Source organism: Gekko japonicus, unplaced genomic scaffold (genome assembly GCF_001447785.1).
Source record: "Gekko japonicus isolate JY-2015 unplaced genomic scaffold, Gekko_japonicus_V1.1 scaffold3718, whole genome shotgun sequence".
Lineage (NCBI taxonomy): Eukaryota > Metazoa > Chordata > Lepidosauria > Squamata > Gekkonidae > Gekko > Gekko japonicus.
Genome location: NW_015169287.1, coordinates 48,106 through 65,475, shown reverse-complemented (window position 1 = coordinate 65,475; position 17,370 = coordinate 48,106). Strand labels below are relative to the sequence as shown.

Sequence of the window (17,370 nt, the reverse complement as noted above, 5' to 3'; positions counted from 1 at the left end):
GTTCCCCTAGCTCTTTTTCTATGAAACGACCCCTGTTGGTGCGGAGTTTGTTTCTGTTGCCCCAGAAGGTTGGACCGGAACCAACGGGTTGAAATTAAATCAGAAGAGTTTTCGGCTTAACATTAGGAAGAACTTCCTGACAGTTAGAGTGGCTCCTTAGTGGAACGGGCTTCCTCGGGAGGTGGTGGGCTCTCCTTGGGAGGTTTTCAAACAGAGGCTAGATGGCCACCTGACAGCAATGCGGATTCTGTGAACTTGGGCAGATCATGAGAGGGAGGGCAGGAAGGGTTGCCTCAGTGCTTAGTTCTCGTGGCCCTTTCTTACACACCCAGGGAAATGCTGATCGCCACTTTGGGGTCAGGAAGCAATTTTTCTCCAGGCCAGTTTGGCTGGTAATCCTGGAAGTTTTTTGTCACCTTCTGGGCATGGAAGAGGGGTCACTGGGTGTGTGTGTTGGGGAGGTATTTGTGGATTTCCTGCATTGTGCAGGGGGTTGGACTAGATGACCCCGAAGGTCCCTTACAACTCTATGATTCTATGAGAGAACCAGCCGAGTTCACACATCCAGCAGTAGAACGGGGTGGCAGAAAGGACTGTACCAGTTTAGATTGCAGGCAGGAATTCACGTTTTAACATCCTTCCATGTGTTCAAAATTCTTTGCAAAGAGAAAGGCAGGGCTATTTTGGGGCAGGAACGCACAGGAACGCACAGGAACGGAGTTTCGGCTGGCTCCTGAGTTGGCCACGCCCAGCAGGAACTCATTAGCATAATAGGCAACACCCAACAGCAGAAACTCATTAGGATTGGCTACATTAGGGGTGTGTGGCCTAACATGCAAAGGAGTTCCTGCTACAAAAAAGCCCTGGGTTTTGACAACAAACAAGGTAAACAGAATAACAAGCAAAAGGTGGGTGTGGCTGGATGACCACACTTCTGGTAACATGGGGGTGCGGCCTAATGTGCTAATAAGCTGTGCTGTCAGGGGTGTGGCCTATTATGCTAATGAGTTCCTGCTGGGCTTTTTCTACAAAAAGAGCCCTGGCAAAGGTATCACCATAGGAAGAGGTTTTACTTTTCCCCTGGTGACAGATCAAGATGGCTAGCCATGTTAGTCGGCATGTAGCATAGAAAAGAGCAAGAGTCCAGCTTTTGTGAGCCACTGCTCACTTCTTCAGATGTCCCTGGTGTTTTATTAGCAGGAAGTCCTGTACATGGGAAAACTTTCCTGCGTTTCCTCCATCACAATTTGAAGTGGTACGGTCCTTTTTTACCCCCTCAGGGCTCTGCAATCACATTTCCCAGCACCAGACCTAAGGAGGAAATAGAAGACCATATGGCAGCCTTTAATTCAGGGTTGCCAACAGGCCTGGAGAAAATTTACTATCTATTTAATAGAGGCCTAATATATGGAAATGTGCAGCTAAATCAAGGGGGTAGATAACGTCACATTAAACCTCTATTAAAAGGACAGGACAGTTTTTCTCCGAGCGGCTGGCAACCCTGCTTACCACAGCTCTAGGTTTCTGCAGGCCCCAGTGGTTGTGTAAGCGCCTTCGTTTCTTGCTTAAGCCACCGGGATGTATTTTTTAAAAATATTTTTCTTTAGAATTTCCAGTGGCATTCTGGAGAAACCGGAGGTTCTACATAATCTTATTATAGGCCACACACAGGAGACGGCTCCCTCTACAAGGCAACTGGACTTCCACCCTGACCTGTCCCCAAAATATGCAGTTGTGAAGGAGTGCGGGATGTGATCTTCCAGGCACGTGCTTTTCAGTTCATGCAGAGCAACACAGAAGCTCAAGAAAGTTGGCAGAGTGAACGGATTAGGGTTGAAAGGTCTGGGTTGGGAACATACCTGGAGACTTTGGGGATGGATCCAGGAGAGGGTGGGGTTTGGGGAGGGGAGGGGACTCAGCAGGGTATAATGCCGTAGAGTCCGCCCTTCAAAGGTGCCATTTTCTCCAGGGGAGCTGATCTCTTTCAGTGGAGATCGGTTGTAAAAGCGGGAGATCCCCAGGCCCCACCTGGAGACTGGCAACCCTAGAAGGGATGGTGGCGTCTAGAATGCATCCCAGAATCTTTTGCAATGCACAGGGTGTCCTCTGCAGATAAGACAACTGGGGAAAACTCCCCTACTATAGAAAACTATTTGTTCCAAGGTAAGTAGCAAAAAAAAGGAGCTGCGGTGGCTCAAGTGGTTAAGACGCTGAACTGCAGGCTGTGGAAGGTCAGTAGTTCAGCAGTTCGAGACCCGGGTGCCGCATGACGGAGTGAGCTCCCGTCTCTAGTTCCAGCTCCTGCCAACCTAGCAGTTCGAAAGCAAGAATTGCAAGTAGATAAATAGGTACCACTTCAGTGGGAAGGTAACAGCGTTCCGTGCGCCTTGGTGTTTAGTCATGCCGGCCACATGACCACGGAAAGGTCTTCGGACAGTGCTGACTCTTCGGCTTTGAAACGGAGATGAGCACCGCAACCCTAGAGTCGGACTCGACTGGTTTTCGTGCAAGGGATCCTTTACCTTTAAGTAGCAAAATAATGCAAACCCCCCCAAAATGTCCCAATAAAAATAGCAGAACAGAACAGTTTTGAAAAGCAAACATTGGCTCAAAGAAGCACAATTTAAGGATGTGCTATTGACATCGCTTTTACACATTAAATAGTGGTACAGGAACTTTCTGTGTAACGTACTACAGTTGCTCACTTTGAGGTTTCTCGCTGCAGGGCTGAATGTTTGTCGAACAATTAGCCCAGCGTAGTGCCTGAAAGTCAGTCCCGAGTTCAGACGTCTCCTCTGCCACAAATTCAGCAGGTGCCCTTTTGCAAGCCGCTAATCCTCCCAACCCCAACTTCACCCACCCGATATTTCTATATTTATTTGTTATGAATGTTTCTACCTCATTTTTTGTCAGAAATCTGATGGCATCTGGGTTTGTGGCCACCGTGTGGCACAGAGTGTTGGACTGGATGGGCCATTGGCCTGATCCAACATGGGCTTCTCTTATGTTTTGCAGCAACCACAAACCCCCCAATAAGAGCAAGTAAAAATCAGCTACACACACACACTGACTCACTGTGCCATTAAAAGCCATGAGATATCACCCAATGCCTAGGGTTGCCAAACTCCAGGTGGGCCCTGGAGACCTCCCACTATTACAACTGCTCTCCAGGTAAAAGAGATCAGTTCCCCTGGAGAAAACGGCTGCTTTGGAGGGTGGGCTCTATGGCATTGTACCCTGCTGAGGTCCCTCCCCTCACCAAACCCCGCCCTCCCCAGGCTCCACCTCCCAAATCTCCAGGTATTTCCCAACTCAGAGTTGGCAACCCTAAGGTGGTGGAGCTTGGGAAATACAGGGACTTCAGTGGGCTGTTCGGCCATGAAGCCTGCCCTCCCCTGGACTCAAATCTAGCTGTTCCGCTGCAGACCAACACAGCTACCCTGAACATTTCTCCAGGGAAACTGATTTCTGTCATCTGGAGATCAACTGTAATTCTGGGAGATCTCCAGGCCCCACCTGGAGGTTGACAACCCCGCCACTTAATTGCCATTCTAATTGGCACCTAAGAAGCCGCCAGAGTGGCTGCCAATCGAATAGCATTAGAAGGTCTCGGACCCTTGCCTCCCCAAGTGGGAGTGAGGGCTCCCTCTGGCCACGCCCCCTTTCACACTTACCGTAACGTGCTCACCATACATTTCTCGTGCAAGAGCAGGTCTCGGATCTCCCTGCAAGCTTCTGGCCCCAGACTGTTGAGCTGCAAGCTGAGGGGGAGGGGCGAGAGAAAACAGATCAGCATTTTATACTACATCAGAAACTGCAATGCCCTTCCTGTCTCCATCCACTCCTGATCATAGTTTGCCACCCTCTGGTGACAGGAGAGACGACAGTCCAAGGAGCATTTAAATATATATATATTCCAACAAGCTGTCGTCAATGCCAGGAATGATTTGATTTTGCCCTCTACCCTTCCTCACCGTGCTCTTCCCCCCAGCCGGTGAGTGTTGTATTGCAGGCAGCGTGGAAAATTGAGGTTTTTGATTTTGTATTTAACTTGCTCTGAGCTGTAATGTCTTGTGCCTGCAATTTTAAAATGCGTACAGATTGTTATCTGAAATTATTCAAATCGATGTTGTACACCTCAAAATCTCTTTCTAAAGTTACCTCTTTTTTAAATTTTTTTTAATAGTAGTCCAGACCTTTTAAAAATCTTGCTGGAGTTTAGAGAGATATAAGTAAGACTCTCCTCCCTTTTCTGATATGTAATTGTGGGGTTTTTTTCCCCCTTGGGGGGGATATATTATTATTTGCGAGTATCCCATCAGTGTGCTCCCAGGAAGGATTTCTTGTCTGTAGCCACAGCTAGGAGTTTGCATTTGGATATTTCTGAGCCAAAATCATATCCCAAATTTGCTGTTTCCTTTCAGCTCAGGGAAATCAAAAATGGCATAAGGCTCTCCTGAAATTTCTGAATTCTCAAAATGACTGTGTGTGTATAAAATGTTGTCGAGTCGAAGCCAACGTACGGCAACCCAGTGGGGTTTCCAAGGCAAGAGACAAACAGAGGTGGTTGGCCATTGCTTCCCAGATGTTGTGGTGTGATTGCGCCCACTTGATGTGCCCCCGATCCGTCTCTCTTGCAGACCGGGACCCAAGAAGGTTAAACATGATTATTAGTACCATGGAATCAATCAATTAATTACCATATGGCAATATGTGTAGAATAGCCAGGAGACCCTAAGATTGTCTGGCAGCGAGACGTTCTAGCTCTTTTAGTGTTATGCACTGTCAAGCATCAGTTTCGTTCCCCTGTCTTTCACTCTCTTCTCCTCTCTTCTGCTTGCCGTAAATCTGGGTGTAGGAAAATTCCTGATGGGAGTGCATAGATGTGAGAGTGTGTGCTTGTAGTAGCCAAAACTTTCCAGAAGACTGTGCCCCATCGCTGGTTCCCATGAGAGCTGACCTTGGAAACTCTTTTGCCTGCTTTATAGATAAGGCCCCATATATCTGTCAGGGTGCCATAGCAACCGTAGGGGCCGCTTGATGACGTGTGTATGGGGTGTGGGGATGCATTTTGTATTGCCTATATCTGAGAATTCTTCGAGCCAACTTTCAGTTCCGACACAGAGTCTGTTTCTGAAATAAGCATATCTCAATAAACGATCACTGGTGGAGAGTGTCTTAACTGGGAGACCTGACATGCACCACTAGGTGGTGAGCTAGACTTGTTTTTAAGGCAAGAGACATTTCAGTTGCCCTTCCAAATACTAGCCCTGCTTAGCTTTCGAGATCTGACGGGATCAGGCTAACCTGGGCCATCCAGGTCAAGTGGAGTGGCAGACATACCGATGGCCCATCAGTGGCAGAGGGGGAAGCTCCCCATGCCTTTGGCAGAGAGGCCTTTCCCAGCCTCACTACCTGAAAGTGTGGTGTAGTGGTTAGAGTCTTAAGACTACAGTCACAAAACTTGCTGGCTCACCCTGGCCCAGTCACTCTCCCTCTTTCAGCCTAACCCACCTCACAAGGTCGTTGTGAGAATAAAAAGAGGAAGGGAGAACAGTATACCATGCCCTGAGATACTTTGCAGAAGGGTGGGATGAAAATGTACTAGAGAGACAGAGATCTGTTTTGGCTGGAGACGCCAAGGTCTGAACCTTACGCATGCCGTGGCTCAGTGGCAGAGCATCTGCTTGGCATGCAGAAGGTCCCAGGTTCAGTCCTTGGTATCAAGAACCACAAGGGTAAGAAAGATGTCTGGAGGGAGAGCTTGTACCTGAATAAAACTTGGTCTTAAAGGTGCCACTGGACTGTTTTGGGCTGGGGGGGGCGGGGAAAGCTCTGCAACTTACCTGGCTGCTTCTTGCTCTGACTAAGGGCTGCTGGGAGCAGTGGGTGGGACTTGTTGCATGTGCCCGCCCCCTGGGCTCTTTACTGCAGGAGCTCCGCTCCTGTGCGCTCCTGCAGGAAATGACCCCTGGTCCTTGGTATCAAGAACCGCAAGGGTAAGAAAGATGTCTGATAAAGGGCCAATATTAAAAACCTAGTTGAAACTTATACAAAAATACATGTAATTTATTAGAAAGACAGTTAAAAACATATAAGGGTCCAACGACAGCCTTGTGAAAAAGTTCAAGTGACCTAAACACAAGGTTAAACCTTCCTTTTCTTGGTCCAGTATTTACTTATTGGTTATCTTGTTGTAATATGTATTATTGTTACATGTACCTCAATACGGTTTGACCTCTGAAGAAGGCCGTCAATAGGGCGGAAACGCATCAGGTCATGTGCATTGGCTCTTGTGTTCAGTACACTTGAACTTTTTAACGAGGCTTTCATTGGGCCCTTATGTATGTTTTTAACTGCCTTTCTAATAAATACCTGTATTTTTGTATATTATAAGTGTCACCTTCGGGTAGTAGGACGAGGTCTAGTCGGCCGTGGATAGGATCCAGGATGTTGCTGAAGCGGAGAGTCAGGGTTCACCTCAGACTCCTGTTGGCAGAGTTAAGTTCACTCCTAACCAACGGTGGGGTTCGATAGGCGCATTCGAGTGGATATGGCCTGGAGGCCTCTTGCTCCCTCCTCTCCATCTTTCCTTGAACCTCTTTCCTCGAACCGCCACCTGCATCCTCCCCGGCTTACACCTGAAAACTCTCTTTTATTTGTCTTCAGCTCCAACACCTGTTCCATCCACTACCCACTTCTTAAAGGAACCTACCCACAAGACTGGGTTTCCAGAGGGTTCTGGTCTCGCTCCTCAACCCACCATCCCACCTTCCAGCGGTCATACCCTTGACGTACTGCCCAATCTGCCCCGCAACCTCGTCCGCCTCCCTTCCCTGGGTATTCTCCGGTGGTCCAGGAGTGGGGCAGTCCTTGACTCCTTACTCCTAGGACTGCTCCACTCTGGACCACCGAGAAGGAAGCTTCACGGTAAGTGAATACAAATCTTCCATCCTCCCCTACGAGGGTGTTGTGCCAGCGTTTCGGGTCCTCCCGGAAACGGCCTGGGATTCGATTCGGTCTTCTCTCGGGTGCTGACTGGGAGGGTCCCTCCGTAGTCAGGAGGGGGATGGCGTCGCCCTCCTGACTTCAGTTTCAACTAGGTTTTTAATATTGGCCTTTTATCAGACTTCTTTCTTACCCTTGTGGGTCAAGTTTGTTTTCCCCTTCCTGTATCTTACTTTCAATCCTTGGTATCACCAGCTAAAAGGATCAGGTAGGAGGTGATGTGAAAGGCTTCTTCCTGAGACCCTGGGGAGCGGCTGCCAGTCTGAGTAGACAATACTGACCTTGATGGACCTGTGCTCTGATTCAGTATTAAGGTAGCATCATGCGTTCATGTGCTCAGCTATAGCCCTCTGAGCATGTATGCTCAGTTTTGCCTATGTATCGCACAGCTCTCTTGCCTTTCCTCCAAGGAGCTCAGGGTGGCATGCACAGCTCTAAGCCCCTCTAGTTTAAAATGGCACCTGTGATGTGCCAAGATGAGGCCAAGGAGACACCAACACTCACTGGAGCTTCTTGCACCTCAGGAAGACAGGGAACAGAGTCCTCAGACTGTTGACATCCAGGTGGCAAGAGGCCAAGTTGAGTTCCTCCACCTCATGGCTTGTGGTGCCCACCACAGATGCCAGGACAGAGCATTTGAGTGGGGTCATCTTGACGGAGGAGAGGTTGATGGTCCTCAAGGACTGGACGGCCTCGGCCGTGAAGCGCTCGTTCTGGAACTCGTGCAGGAAGAAGAGGTAATCCATGAGCTCAGACGGGGGCAGGCCCTTACGACTGTTGCGGATGACCGTCTTCTTCATGGCCTTGGCGATCTCAAAGACTGTCAGGTTCTTGATAGGGCAGCCCAGCTGGTCCAAGATGGCCCGGTTACGCCGCGAGAGCAACCCACCCATGAAGATGGGGAACAGTTCAAAGACCTCGTCGTCGGAGGCCTCGTCCGGATGGCGCATGGGTCCCTCCACCCCGAGGATGCTGGAGTTGATCTGATCCAAGACGTCGTCGTTGAAGTAGTCCTCCTCCTTGAACATCTCCACCGCCATGGTGCGAGCGATGGTGTCGCGGTCCTTGCTGCTGAAGCGACTGAAGTAGCGGGGGAAGATCTTGATGAGGTTGAAGAGCAGCGGCAAGATGCGCAGCGGCAAGAACTTGGAGACAATGCTGAGGACCACGGCGACGTCTTCGCTCACCTTGCCGATGACCTCGGAGACCTCCTTGCCTATCCGTTGCGTCAAGGTCTTCTTCTCGCCCAGGACCACGTAAAGGGCTGCCAAGTACTCCTGCATGGCGGGAATGGTGAAGACAAAGGTGTGCTCCTTGCCCGGCTGGACACAGGGAGTGAGGAAGAAGCGGAAGACGTCACTGCGGAAGACATTCAGGAGGTTGAGCTCGCTCTCCTCCTTCATCTCCACCTCGAAGCAGTGGCGCAGGTCCTCCTCCGAGAAGGACGTCTGCCGGGACATCACCCCTTTGTAGGCCAGTTTGCCCACCGTTTTGGCCACGTACTTCATCATGGAGATGTTGGAGGGGTCGGTGCTGTCCAGCACCTCCCCGCTGAAGTTGAGCCGCAGGAAGCTGGTGTAGATGCCAGTGAGCGTCTGAGCGGGGGGCACCGACTTGGTGAAGTAGAGGAAGTGCAAGGTGGTGCAGACCAGCCAACAGTAGGAAGGCAGGAAGCAAGCGGCCGCGATCTGGTTGTGGCGCTCCAAGTTCCTCGAGAGCATCTCCACCAGATTGTCCCGCTCGCTCGACTCTTCCGCCGTGGCGGGACCGGAAGCGCCGCTGCAATCGGGTTGGCTCAGGCGCATCTGGAAGTAGAGCTTCTGAAGGTTGACGTTGGAGAAACCGCAGACCTCGACGTAGCGGCCCACAAACTTGCTGGGGAGCCGGCGCACGGCAGAGGGGCGGGTGGTGACAATGATGCTCGCCTAGGGGGACAGGAGCAGATAAGGGCAGGAAAGATTAATGGTAGGCAAGGGATGCTTCTATCCTTGTTGGCTGTTGCTTGTTATGATTAAATTAATGGTAGGCAAGGGATCCTTGTTGGCTGTTGCTTGTTATGATTGCTGGAGTGAGCGACTCAGCATGCCTGGACACAGGAGGGCACTACATCACTCAAAGCGTGTCTAGGTGTTCTCTCTTTGAATGAGATACCTCCCTTTGTCTTAACCTGGGAGCTGCCCTCTGACCCCTCCTCTCAGTCACTTTGTCTTCTCACTCCCCTTTCATGGCCTTCCATGGAGACACATATCACTGCAGAACCCCAAAAGTTCAGGGGTCATTTCCTGCAGGAGCGCACAGGAGTGGAGCTCCGGCAGTAAAGAGCCCAGGGGGTGGGCACATGCAAGAAGCCCCACCCCCTGCTCCCAGCAGCCCTCAGTCAGAGCAAGAAGCAGCCAGGTGAGTTGCAGAGCCAACAGGTCCAAAACAGTCCAGTGGCACCTTTAAGACCAAGTTTTATTCAGGTACGAGCTCTCCCTCCTCTGTGAGGACAGATCTGCACGTTTCCCCCCCCCCAAAAGCTAGCAATCCAAAACAGTGCAGTGGAGCATGAGTGGTGGGTGTTGCCTTCTGACACACTTCCGGTGATGTCAGGGGGTGTGGCCTATGCAAATAAGTTATGCTAATGAGTTATGTTAATGAGCTCTGCACCTCTTTTTCTACGAAATGACCCCTGCGAAAGTTCATGAAATACACAACGTAGCATAACACCAAAATGCTGGTATAAAATTTAACACATTCAGGAAAGTCCTTATGTCTCTTTCACCCTCTATTGAAGTCTGTTTAAGGAAAGACTGCTTTAAAAAACTCCAGGTCAGTCTAGCTTATTTCCAGTTAACTGTTTCCTTATACAGATTTTAACAGAGGGTGAAAGATACGTAACGACTTTCCTAGATGATGATGAAGAGGAAGAGGAAGAGGAGGAGATTGGATTTATACCCCGCCCTTCACTCAGAGTCTCATAGCGGCTTACAAACTTCTTTCCCTTTCCCCACCCAACAACAGACACCCTGTGAGGTAGGCGGGGCTGAGAGGGCTCTGACAGAAACTGCTTTTTTTATTTTGCCCCGATGCTAGCCACTAATAAAGTTGCCATGTGCATGTTGGGAGCATGTAACCACAGAGTTTCTGACAATTCCTAGAGAGGCATGATGTCACATCTGGGTTTTCCAGGAAGTGACGTCATGACGTTGTTGACCTTCCTTGTCCCTACCTCATCTAGTCTCCCACTGGTGGTTACCAAGCCATGCCTGGCAACACTAGCCAGTAAACAATTATCCATGTGCATATTCATTCTTGGGGCTGCGGTGGTTTAGAGGTTAAGACGCTGAGGCTGCAGACCGGAAGGTCGGAAGGTCGGCAGCTCGGCAGTTCGAGACCCAGGTGCCGCAAGACGGAGTGAGCTCCCATCTCTGGCCCCAGCTCCTCCCAACCTAGCAGTTCGAAAGCAAGAAATTGCAAGTAGATAAATAGGTACCGCTTCGGTGGGAAGGTAACAGCGTTCCGGGCGCCTTGGTGTTTAGTCATGCCGGCCACATGACCACGGAAATGCCTTCGGACAGCGCTGGCTCTTCGGCTTGGAAACGGAGACGAGCATTGCACCACTAGAGTCAGATTCAACCGGCTTTCGAGCAAGGGAGACCTTTTACCTTTACCTTGCATGCTGAGAGGGAAGGAAGCGGAGCAGGGGGAAGATCGACCGCGCCTATGTCATCCCCTTCCGGTTTCTAAATCCTTGCAACACCAACCTCTGGCATCATGTACTTCCTCATCAGGTTGATCACGATGGCCGAAGGAAGCACCGGCTCGTTGGGGTCGCAGCAGAGCTCCGTGTGGGCCAGGCGGAAGTCCAAGTTGAGGCGCTCCATGCCGTTGAGGATGAAAAGCACCTTGAGGTGGGTCGAGCCCAGCACGGGCACCACCTCCCGGAGGTGCAGGTACTTCTTGGTGATCAGACGGCGCAAAGAAATGGGCGCGTTGTTCTGGGACAGGTCCTCGCAGGAGAAGGGGAGCAGCAGCTCAAAGCGGGGCAGGCGGCCGTGGCACCAGTCCATCACCATCTTCTTGATCAGGGTGCTCTTCCCGGTGCCCACCGTGCCATACAGGACCACGTTCTTTACTTGGCGGCCGCAGGCGTCCATGTCGAAGAGGTTCTGGAGGCCGATGACGTTGGTGCCGGGGGCCTGGAGCTGGTTCTGGATGGTCATCTCGGGAGAGGGCTTCAGGATCTCCTCCAGGGAGCTCTCTCGGATGACGGGGTCCACGTGGGTCGTGTCCAGCGAGAAGGACGGCCCGAACTGCCTCTCCTCATTGGGCTGCTGGCGGAACCAGTCGGCCAAGTGCTTCTTGTGTTTCTCAATGGCTTCTGGAGAGGAGAGAGAAAACAGCAGAGACTTGGAAGGCATCCTCATCGCCAGGGGTCATTTCGTAGAAAAAGAGGTGCAGGAGCTCATTAGCATAACTCATTAACATAACTCATTTGCATAGGCCACACCCCCTGACATCACCGGAAGTGTGTCCTCGCAGAGGAGGGAAAGCTTGGACCTGAATAAAACTTGGTCTTAAAGGTGCCACTGGACTGTTTTGGGCCAGGGTGGGGTGGGGCTGCTTTTTGCTCTGACTGAGGGCTGCTGGGAGCAGGGGGTGTGGCTTGTTGCATGTGCCCACCCCCTGGGCTCTTTACTGCCGGAGCTCCGCTCCTGTGTGCTCCCGCAGGAAATGACCCCTGCTCATCGCCACCAGCCCAGTCCTACAGTCCAATCCTCAGAACCCTTTTCTGGGACTAAACCCTACTGGATAGACCCGAGTAGCATTCTGAGTAGACCTGTGTAGGAGTGCTTTGCTAGTCATCTCCAGCTGGGTGCAAAGACTAACACACCAGACAACCAGTGTGGTGTAGGGGTTCAGTGTGTCGGACTAGGATCCGGGGAGGGCCAGATTCGAATCCCCAATGTGCCATGGAAGCTTGCTGGGTGACCTAGGCCCAGTCACACTCTCTCAGCCTGACCCACCTCACAGGGTTGTTGTGAGGATAAAAATACAGGCAGGGAGAACGACGCAAGTTGCTTTGGGTCCCCATCGGGGAGAAATGTGGGATACGGAGTTCGAAGTTTATTTCGATACAAGATCAGTAATAGTAAGGATAAGGATAAGAAATAAAAATAAAATATATAGAAGAAAATATAAGATGGAGCGCTGATTGCGAGGGGACGGAGACAGGGAGGTTATTATTCAGACTTGGTCAGCCGCTTGCGTATCCCACAGGCCCGAAGGCAAAATTTAGCTACTTTATTTGTTATCTCCTGGGAGGAATCTGCAAGAAGGAGGAAGATGTCAAATTGTTCAGATGGCGGCTGGCAGCTAGACGCCTTTTGGAGATCAGCTTGCTCTTTTTTAAAAAAATCTTTCTGCAATTATCCTCTCTGCTCCGTTTTAACTGGACTCTCCCACGGATTCATTTTAATTAAGGATGTTGGATACAAATTAAATAAATAAACTCAGCAAGGGGTGGCTTGCTGGCTGTTGGCAGGGCAGCCCTTGAACAGAAGGGAGGTTCCACTCCCAGAAAAACTGGCATGAAAGGAGATAATGCAGAATCCCTGCTGTTCTGCACAGTTTATTCTGTTTTTTTCTACTATTTTGCATAATATCTACTAGACAAGAGGGAAGGCAGTAAGCTTTGCCCATCCTGACCACTGGATGTCCCTGTTCCCCAGATTTGCAAGATTTAGAATAATCCATTCTGCAAGATTGATAGTTTTGCATAATTTATTCCAGCCGGCCTAGTCAATGGGGTGCAGCCAGGAACTGCCCTGGGACTGCCACAGACTGGATTTGGCCAGTTCTTCGGTTCCTGACTCTTTGTCAGGCGTTGCCCTTATCCTCTCGAGCCTCATTTCACAGACGGAAGAGCTACCAACTTGCTTTAAAAATAAAAGGAGAGCCGATTTCACTTCTGCACCCAGGACCAAATTCCTTCCATCCAAAGAACTGCCTTAACAGACTTCCCAGGACACTAGTAAGAAGACAGAAAGGGGCTTGGCTCCGGTTCCAGGAGTAGAGGGGATTACTGTGGCCTTGTGGCCACTCTTAGCTGCTGACCACCAACCTGGGCCATGCAAAGGGCACGGGCACTTACCAGAAGTGGCCACATTCTTCAGGGCCATCTGGCTTGGTCGGGGGGAGGTAGGTTGAGACGGACCCCCCTGATATCCTCCTTGATGACGGACAAAGCCCCTGCAAGAGAACAAAGGGAGATGCCAGGGCTAACAATATGCCAGCGTGGTGTAGTGGTCAAAAGTGTCAGACTAGCATATGGGAGACCCGGGTTCGAATCCCCGCTCGTGTCATAGGAGCTCACTGGGTGACCAGGGGCTAGTCACACTCTCTCACCCTAACCTACCGCACAGAAGAAGAAGAAGAAGAGGAGGAGGAGGAGGAGGAGACTGGATTTATATCCCACCATTCACTACCCGAAGGAGTCTCGGAGCGTCTTACAATCCTTTTCCCTTCCCCTCCCCACAACAGACACCCCGTGAGGTGGGTGGAGCTGACAGAGCTCTTTCAAGGACTGCTCTTAAGAGAACAGCTCTGAAAAAACTTGTGACTGACCCAAGGTCACACTGGCAGCTGCATGTGGAGGAGTGGGGAATCAAACCCAGTTCTCCCAGATTAGAGTCCGCACACCTAACCACTATTCCAAACTGGCTCTCAGTGGTGAGGATAAAATGGAGGAGGAGGAGAAGGAGAAGAAGGAGGAGAAGAAGAAGAGATTGGATTTATACCCCGCCCTTCATTACCCAAAGGTGTCTCAGAGCGGCTTACAAACTCCTTTTCCCTTCCCCTCCCCACAACAGACACCCTGTGAGGTAGGTGGGGCTGAGAGAGCTCTGACAGAAACGGCTCTTTTTCAAGAACAGCTATGACAGAACTTGTGACTGACCCGAGGTCATCCAACAGGTGAAAGTGGAGGAGTGGGGAATCAAACCTGGTTCTCCCAGATTAGAGAAGAAGAAGAAGAAGAAGAAGAAGAAGAGATTGGATTTATACCCCGCCCTTCACAACCCAAAGGTGTCTCAGAGCGGCTTACAAACTCCTTTCCCTTCCCCTCCCCACAACAGACACCCTGTGAGGCAGGTGGGGCTGAGAGAGCTCTTGACAGAAACTGCCCTTTTTCAAGAACAGCTCTGACAGAACTTTGGCTTGCCCAAGGTCACCCAGCAGGTGCAAGCGGAGGAGTGGGGAATCAAACCCGGTTCTCCCAGATTAGAGTCCGCACACTTAGCCACTACAGCAAACTGGTTCCTAGGAACTGCTAGGAACTTGGGCCCACCGCCTCTAGGGACACATACTGAGGCTCCCTTGGAGCCGCTGAACGGTCTTTCAGGTCCCAATGACAAGACCTCCTCGCCCGGGCCCATGTCAGGCTGCTGCACAGGATCAGGCATTCAGCTGGAATTCTCGCACTCCCTGGCCGGCGGCTAGCCAGCAGAGTCTCTCAGGGCAAGAAACTCTGACCAAAGGACTCACACCCGGGGCTCTGACTCCCTCCCAGGCTTCTGCCGACCCTGCGCCAGGCTCCCTCTGCTTTATAAAATCATGCATGGAGTGGGGAGAGTTCACAAAGAGAAATGTTTCTTCCTCTCCTAAAAGACTAGAACTTAAGGGCATCCATTGAACCTGATGGGCAGTAGGTTCACGCTGCACAAAAGGAAAGACTACTTGACATAGAGAGTGATTAAAAGGTGGAATTCGCTGCCAGAGGATGTTGTGAAGGCCACAGGAATAAACAGCTTTAAAAGGGGATTTGATAGATTAACGGAGGATCAGTCTATCAGTGGGTACTAGCCATGGTGGCTGAGGGGAACCTCCACATTCAGAGGCTCCAAGCCTCTCAATCCCAAAGCCAGGAGGCAACGTCAGGGGAAGGCCTTGGCCTCTGTGCCCTGTTGTTGGCCCTCCAGAGGAATTGGATGGCCACTGCGTGAGACAGGATGCTGGACTAGACGGACCCCTGGTCTGACCCAGCAAGGCTCTTCTGATGTTCTTCTGAGGGAAAGGCCTCGCCTCTATGTCCTGTTGCTGGCCCTCCAGAGGAACTGGTTGGCCACCGTGTGAGACAGGGTGCTGGACTAGATGGACCACTGGTCTGATCCAGCAGGGCTCTTCTGATGTTCTTCTGAGGGGAAGGCCTCGGCCTCTAAGCCCTGTTGTTGGCCCTCCAGAGGACCTGGTCGGCTACTCTGTGAGACAGGATGCTGGGCTAGATGGGCCTTCACTGGTCTGATCCAGCAGGGCTCTTCTGATGTTCTTTTCAGGGGAAGGCCCCAGCCTCTGCACCCTGTTGTTGGCCCTCCAGAGGAACTGGCTGGCCCCTGTGTGGGACAGGAGGCTAGACTAGATGGACCCTCAGTGGTCTGATCCAGCAGGGCTCTTCTGATGTTCTTATCAGGGGAAGGCCTCGGCCTCTAAGCCCTGTTGTTGGCCCTCCAGAGGACCTGGTCGGCTACTCTGTGAGACAGGATGCTGGGCTAGATGGGCCTTCATTGGTCTGATCCAGCAGGGCTCTCCTGATGTTCTTATGAAGGGACCGAGTCGTCTTCGAATTTATTTCTCGAGCGGCTGGCTGCGGGCATGCATGCCACATTCCCACCAGGCGTGGAGGCTTGTGCCCTCGGCTTGTCCTTGGCGGAGCGTTACCTGAGAGGTGTTGTTAAGGAGCACCACGTCCGGTCCATGTGGAGGATCCTCGTGAGGATGAGGTCGTTCCCTGCGCCTGGGAAATCCATCAGGGAGGAAGCAGTTATTGTACGGCATTGATTTCAGACGCACTTTCCTCATGGCATCAAGGCACAGCTCACTTATGGGGACCCCTGGTGGGGCTTCAGGCAGTCACAACCCTGGTATGCCTTAGAGCAGGGGTGTCAAACATGCGGCCCGAGGGCCGGATCAGGCCACCCCCCAGAGGGCTTCCATCAGGCCCACAGTGGAACGGGACATCTCCTTAGGGTTGCCAAGTCCCCCCAGGGGGCGGAGAAACCCCCACCCGAGAGGACTGTTACCCGCCGGCAGGAATTGGGCCACCGGGGGGACCCTACCCCCAAAGCGCGTGACGCGTCTGGCGTGAACACGTCACCCGGGGTGACGCAGTCGTGTTGGGCATGTTGCGGTGGGGACGTTGTATCATCCGAGGGGAAACTCTATGGTTTTCCCACGGGTGATTGTGGCCCCGCCCCTAACATGCGTGACGCGATTGCATCCCTTTCGGGTGACGTGATCGCGGTGCGCGCGCTTCACACATGCGCCAGGAGACTCCCGGGGACATCCAAAACTCCCCCCGCTATTACGAAGGTAGGACTTGGCAACCCGCCATCTCCTGCTTCCAGATCTGCTGCTGCTGCTGCATCATAGCTTGCTTCGCCAGACTCTCTTAATCGCTCTCCCATCTATTTGCTTTCTTTACACTTCCTTTCTTTCCACCTTTCTTTCTCTCTCTCTTTCTCCCCTCCCTCCCCATCTAATCATTATCAATATAATCATCTACCCCTTTTGTTTTTATTTTTGGCTGCCTCATTTAATGTCAAGAAAAAGCAACGTCGCATATTTTTCTATAAAAACATGTGGGTTATATTTGTTCCTGTCTTGTGGCTCCCAAACGTCTGATGTTTATTCTGTGTGGCTCTTATGTTAAGCAAGTCTGGCCACCCCTGCCTTAGAGGTCTCCCATCCAAATACTAGCCAGGGCCGACCTTGCTTAGCTTCCACGTTCTGATGAGCTAGCCTGGGTGATCTCGCATTTGCTGTTGTAAACATAACGTCTGCAAAGCATATGGTGTTATATACATCACTGGAATGGGCAGGTCTCTTCTGCCCCAAGGAATTTACCATCCTAATTGTTGACTTGAGCGAGGAAGGGAAGAGACTTGTGATAAGGACGAGTTAGAGAAGCCAGATGGGTTTAGGGTCAGGGCCACACTAGATGTTGCGTCATCCGCAGGTCCGATCCGGGGACACTGTTTTAGAGCTGAACTCGTCCGTTTAAAGATACATTTTAAAATAACCAAGTTTAGCTCTAAAACGGCGTCAGTGTCCACCAGTTGGACCTGTGGATGCTATAACCAGGGGTCATTTCCTGCAGGAGCGCACAGGAGCGGAGCTCCGGCAGTAAAGAGCCCAGGGGGCGGGCACAGGCAACAAGCCCCACCCTCTGCTCCCAGCAGCCCTCAGTCAGAGCAAGAAGCAGCCAGGTAAGTTGCAGAGCCCCCACCCAGCCCCCTGGCCCAAAACAGTCCAGTGGCACCTTTAAGACCAAATTTTATTCTGGTCCAAGCTCTCCCTCCTCTGCGAGGACAGATCTGCACGTCC

The 17,370-nt window shown here is 51.5% G+C and overlaps 1 protein-coding gene across 1 annotated transcript in view; it reads right to left on the bottom strand.

The window, feature by feature from the left end:
- The window catches only part of NLRX1 (NLR family member X1), a 29,338-nt gene that overhangs the window by 5,417 nt on the left and 6,551 nt on the right, over positions 1 to 17,370 (bottom strand). The window contains exons 3-7 of the mRNA XM_015416574.1: positions 15,706 to 15,781; positions 13,145 to 13,242; positions 10,755 to 11,371; positions 7,513 to 8,933; positions 3,675 to 3,761 (exon numbers count right to left, since the gene is read on the bottom strand). Of these exons, the coding sequence (XP_015272060.1) occupies positions 3,675 to 3,761; positions 7,513 to 8,933; positions 10,755 to 11,371; positions 13,145 to 13,242; positions 15,706 to 15,781 (2,299 nt within the window). The remainder of the gene's footprint in view (positions 1 to 3,674; positions 3,762 to 7,512; positions 8,934 to 10,754; positions 11,372 to 13,144; positions 13,243 to 15,705; positions 15,782 to 17,370) is intronic.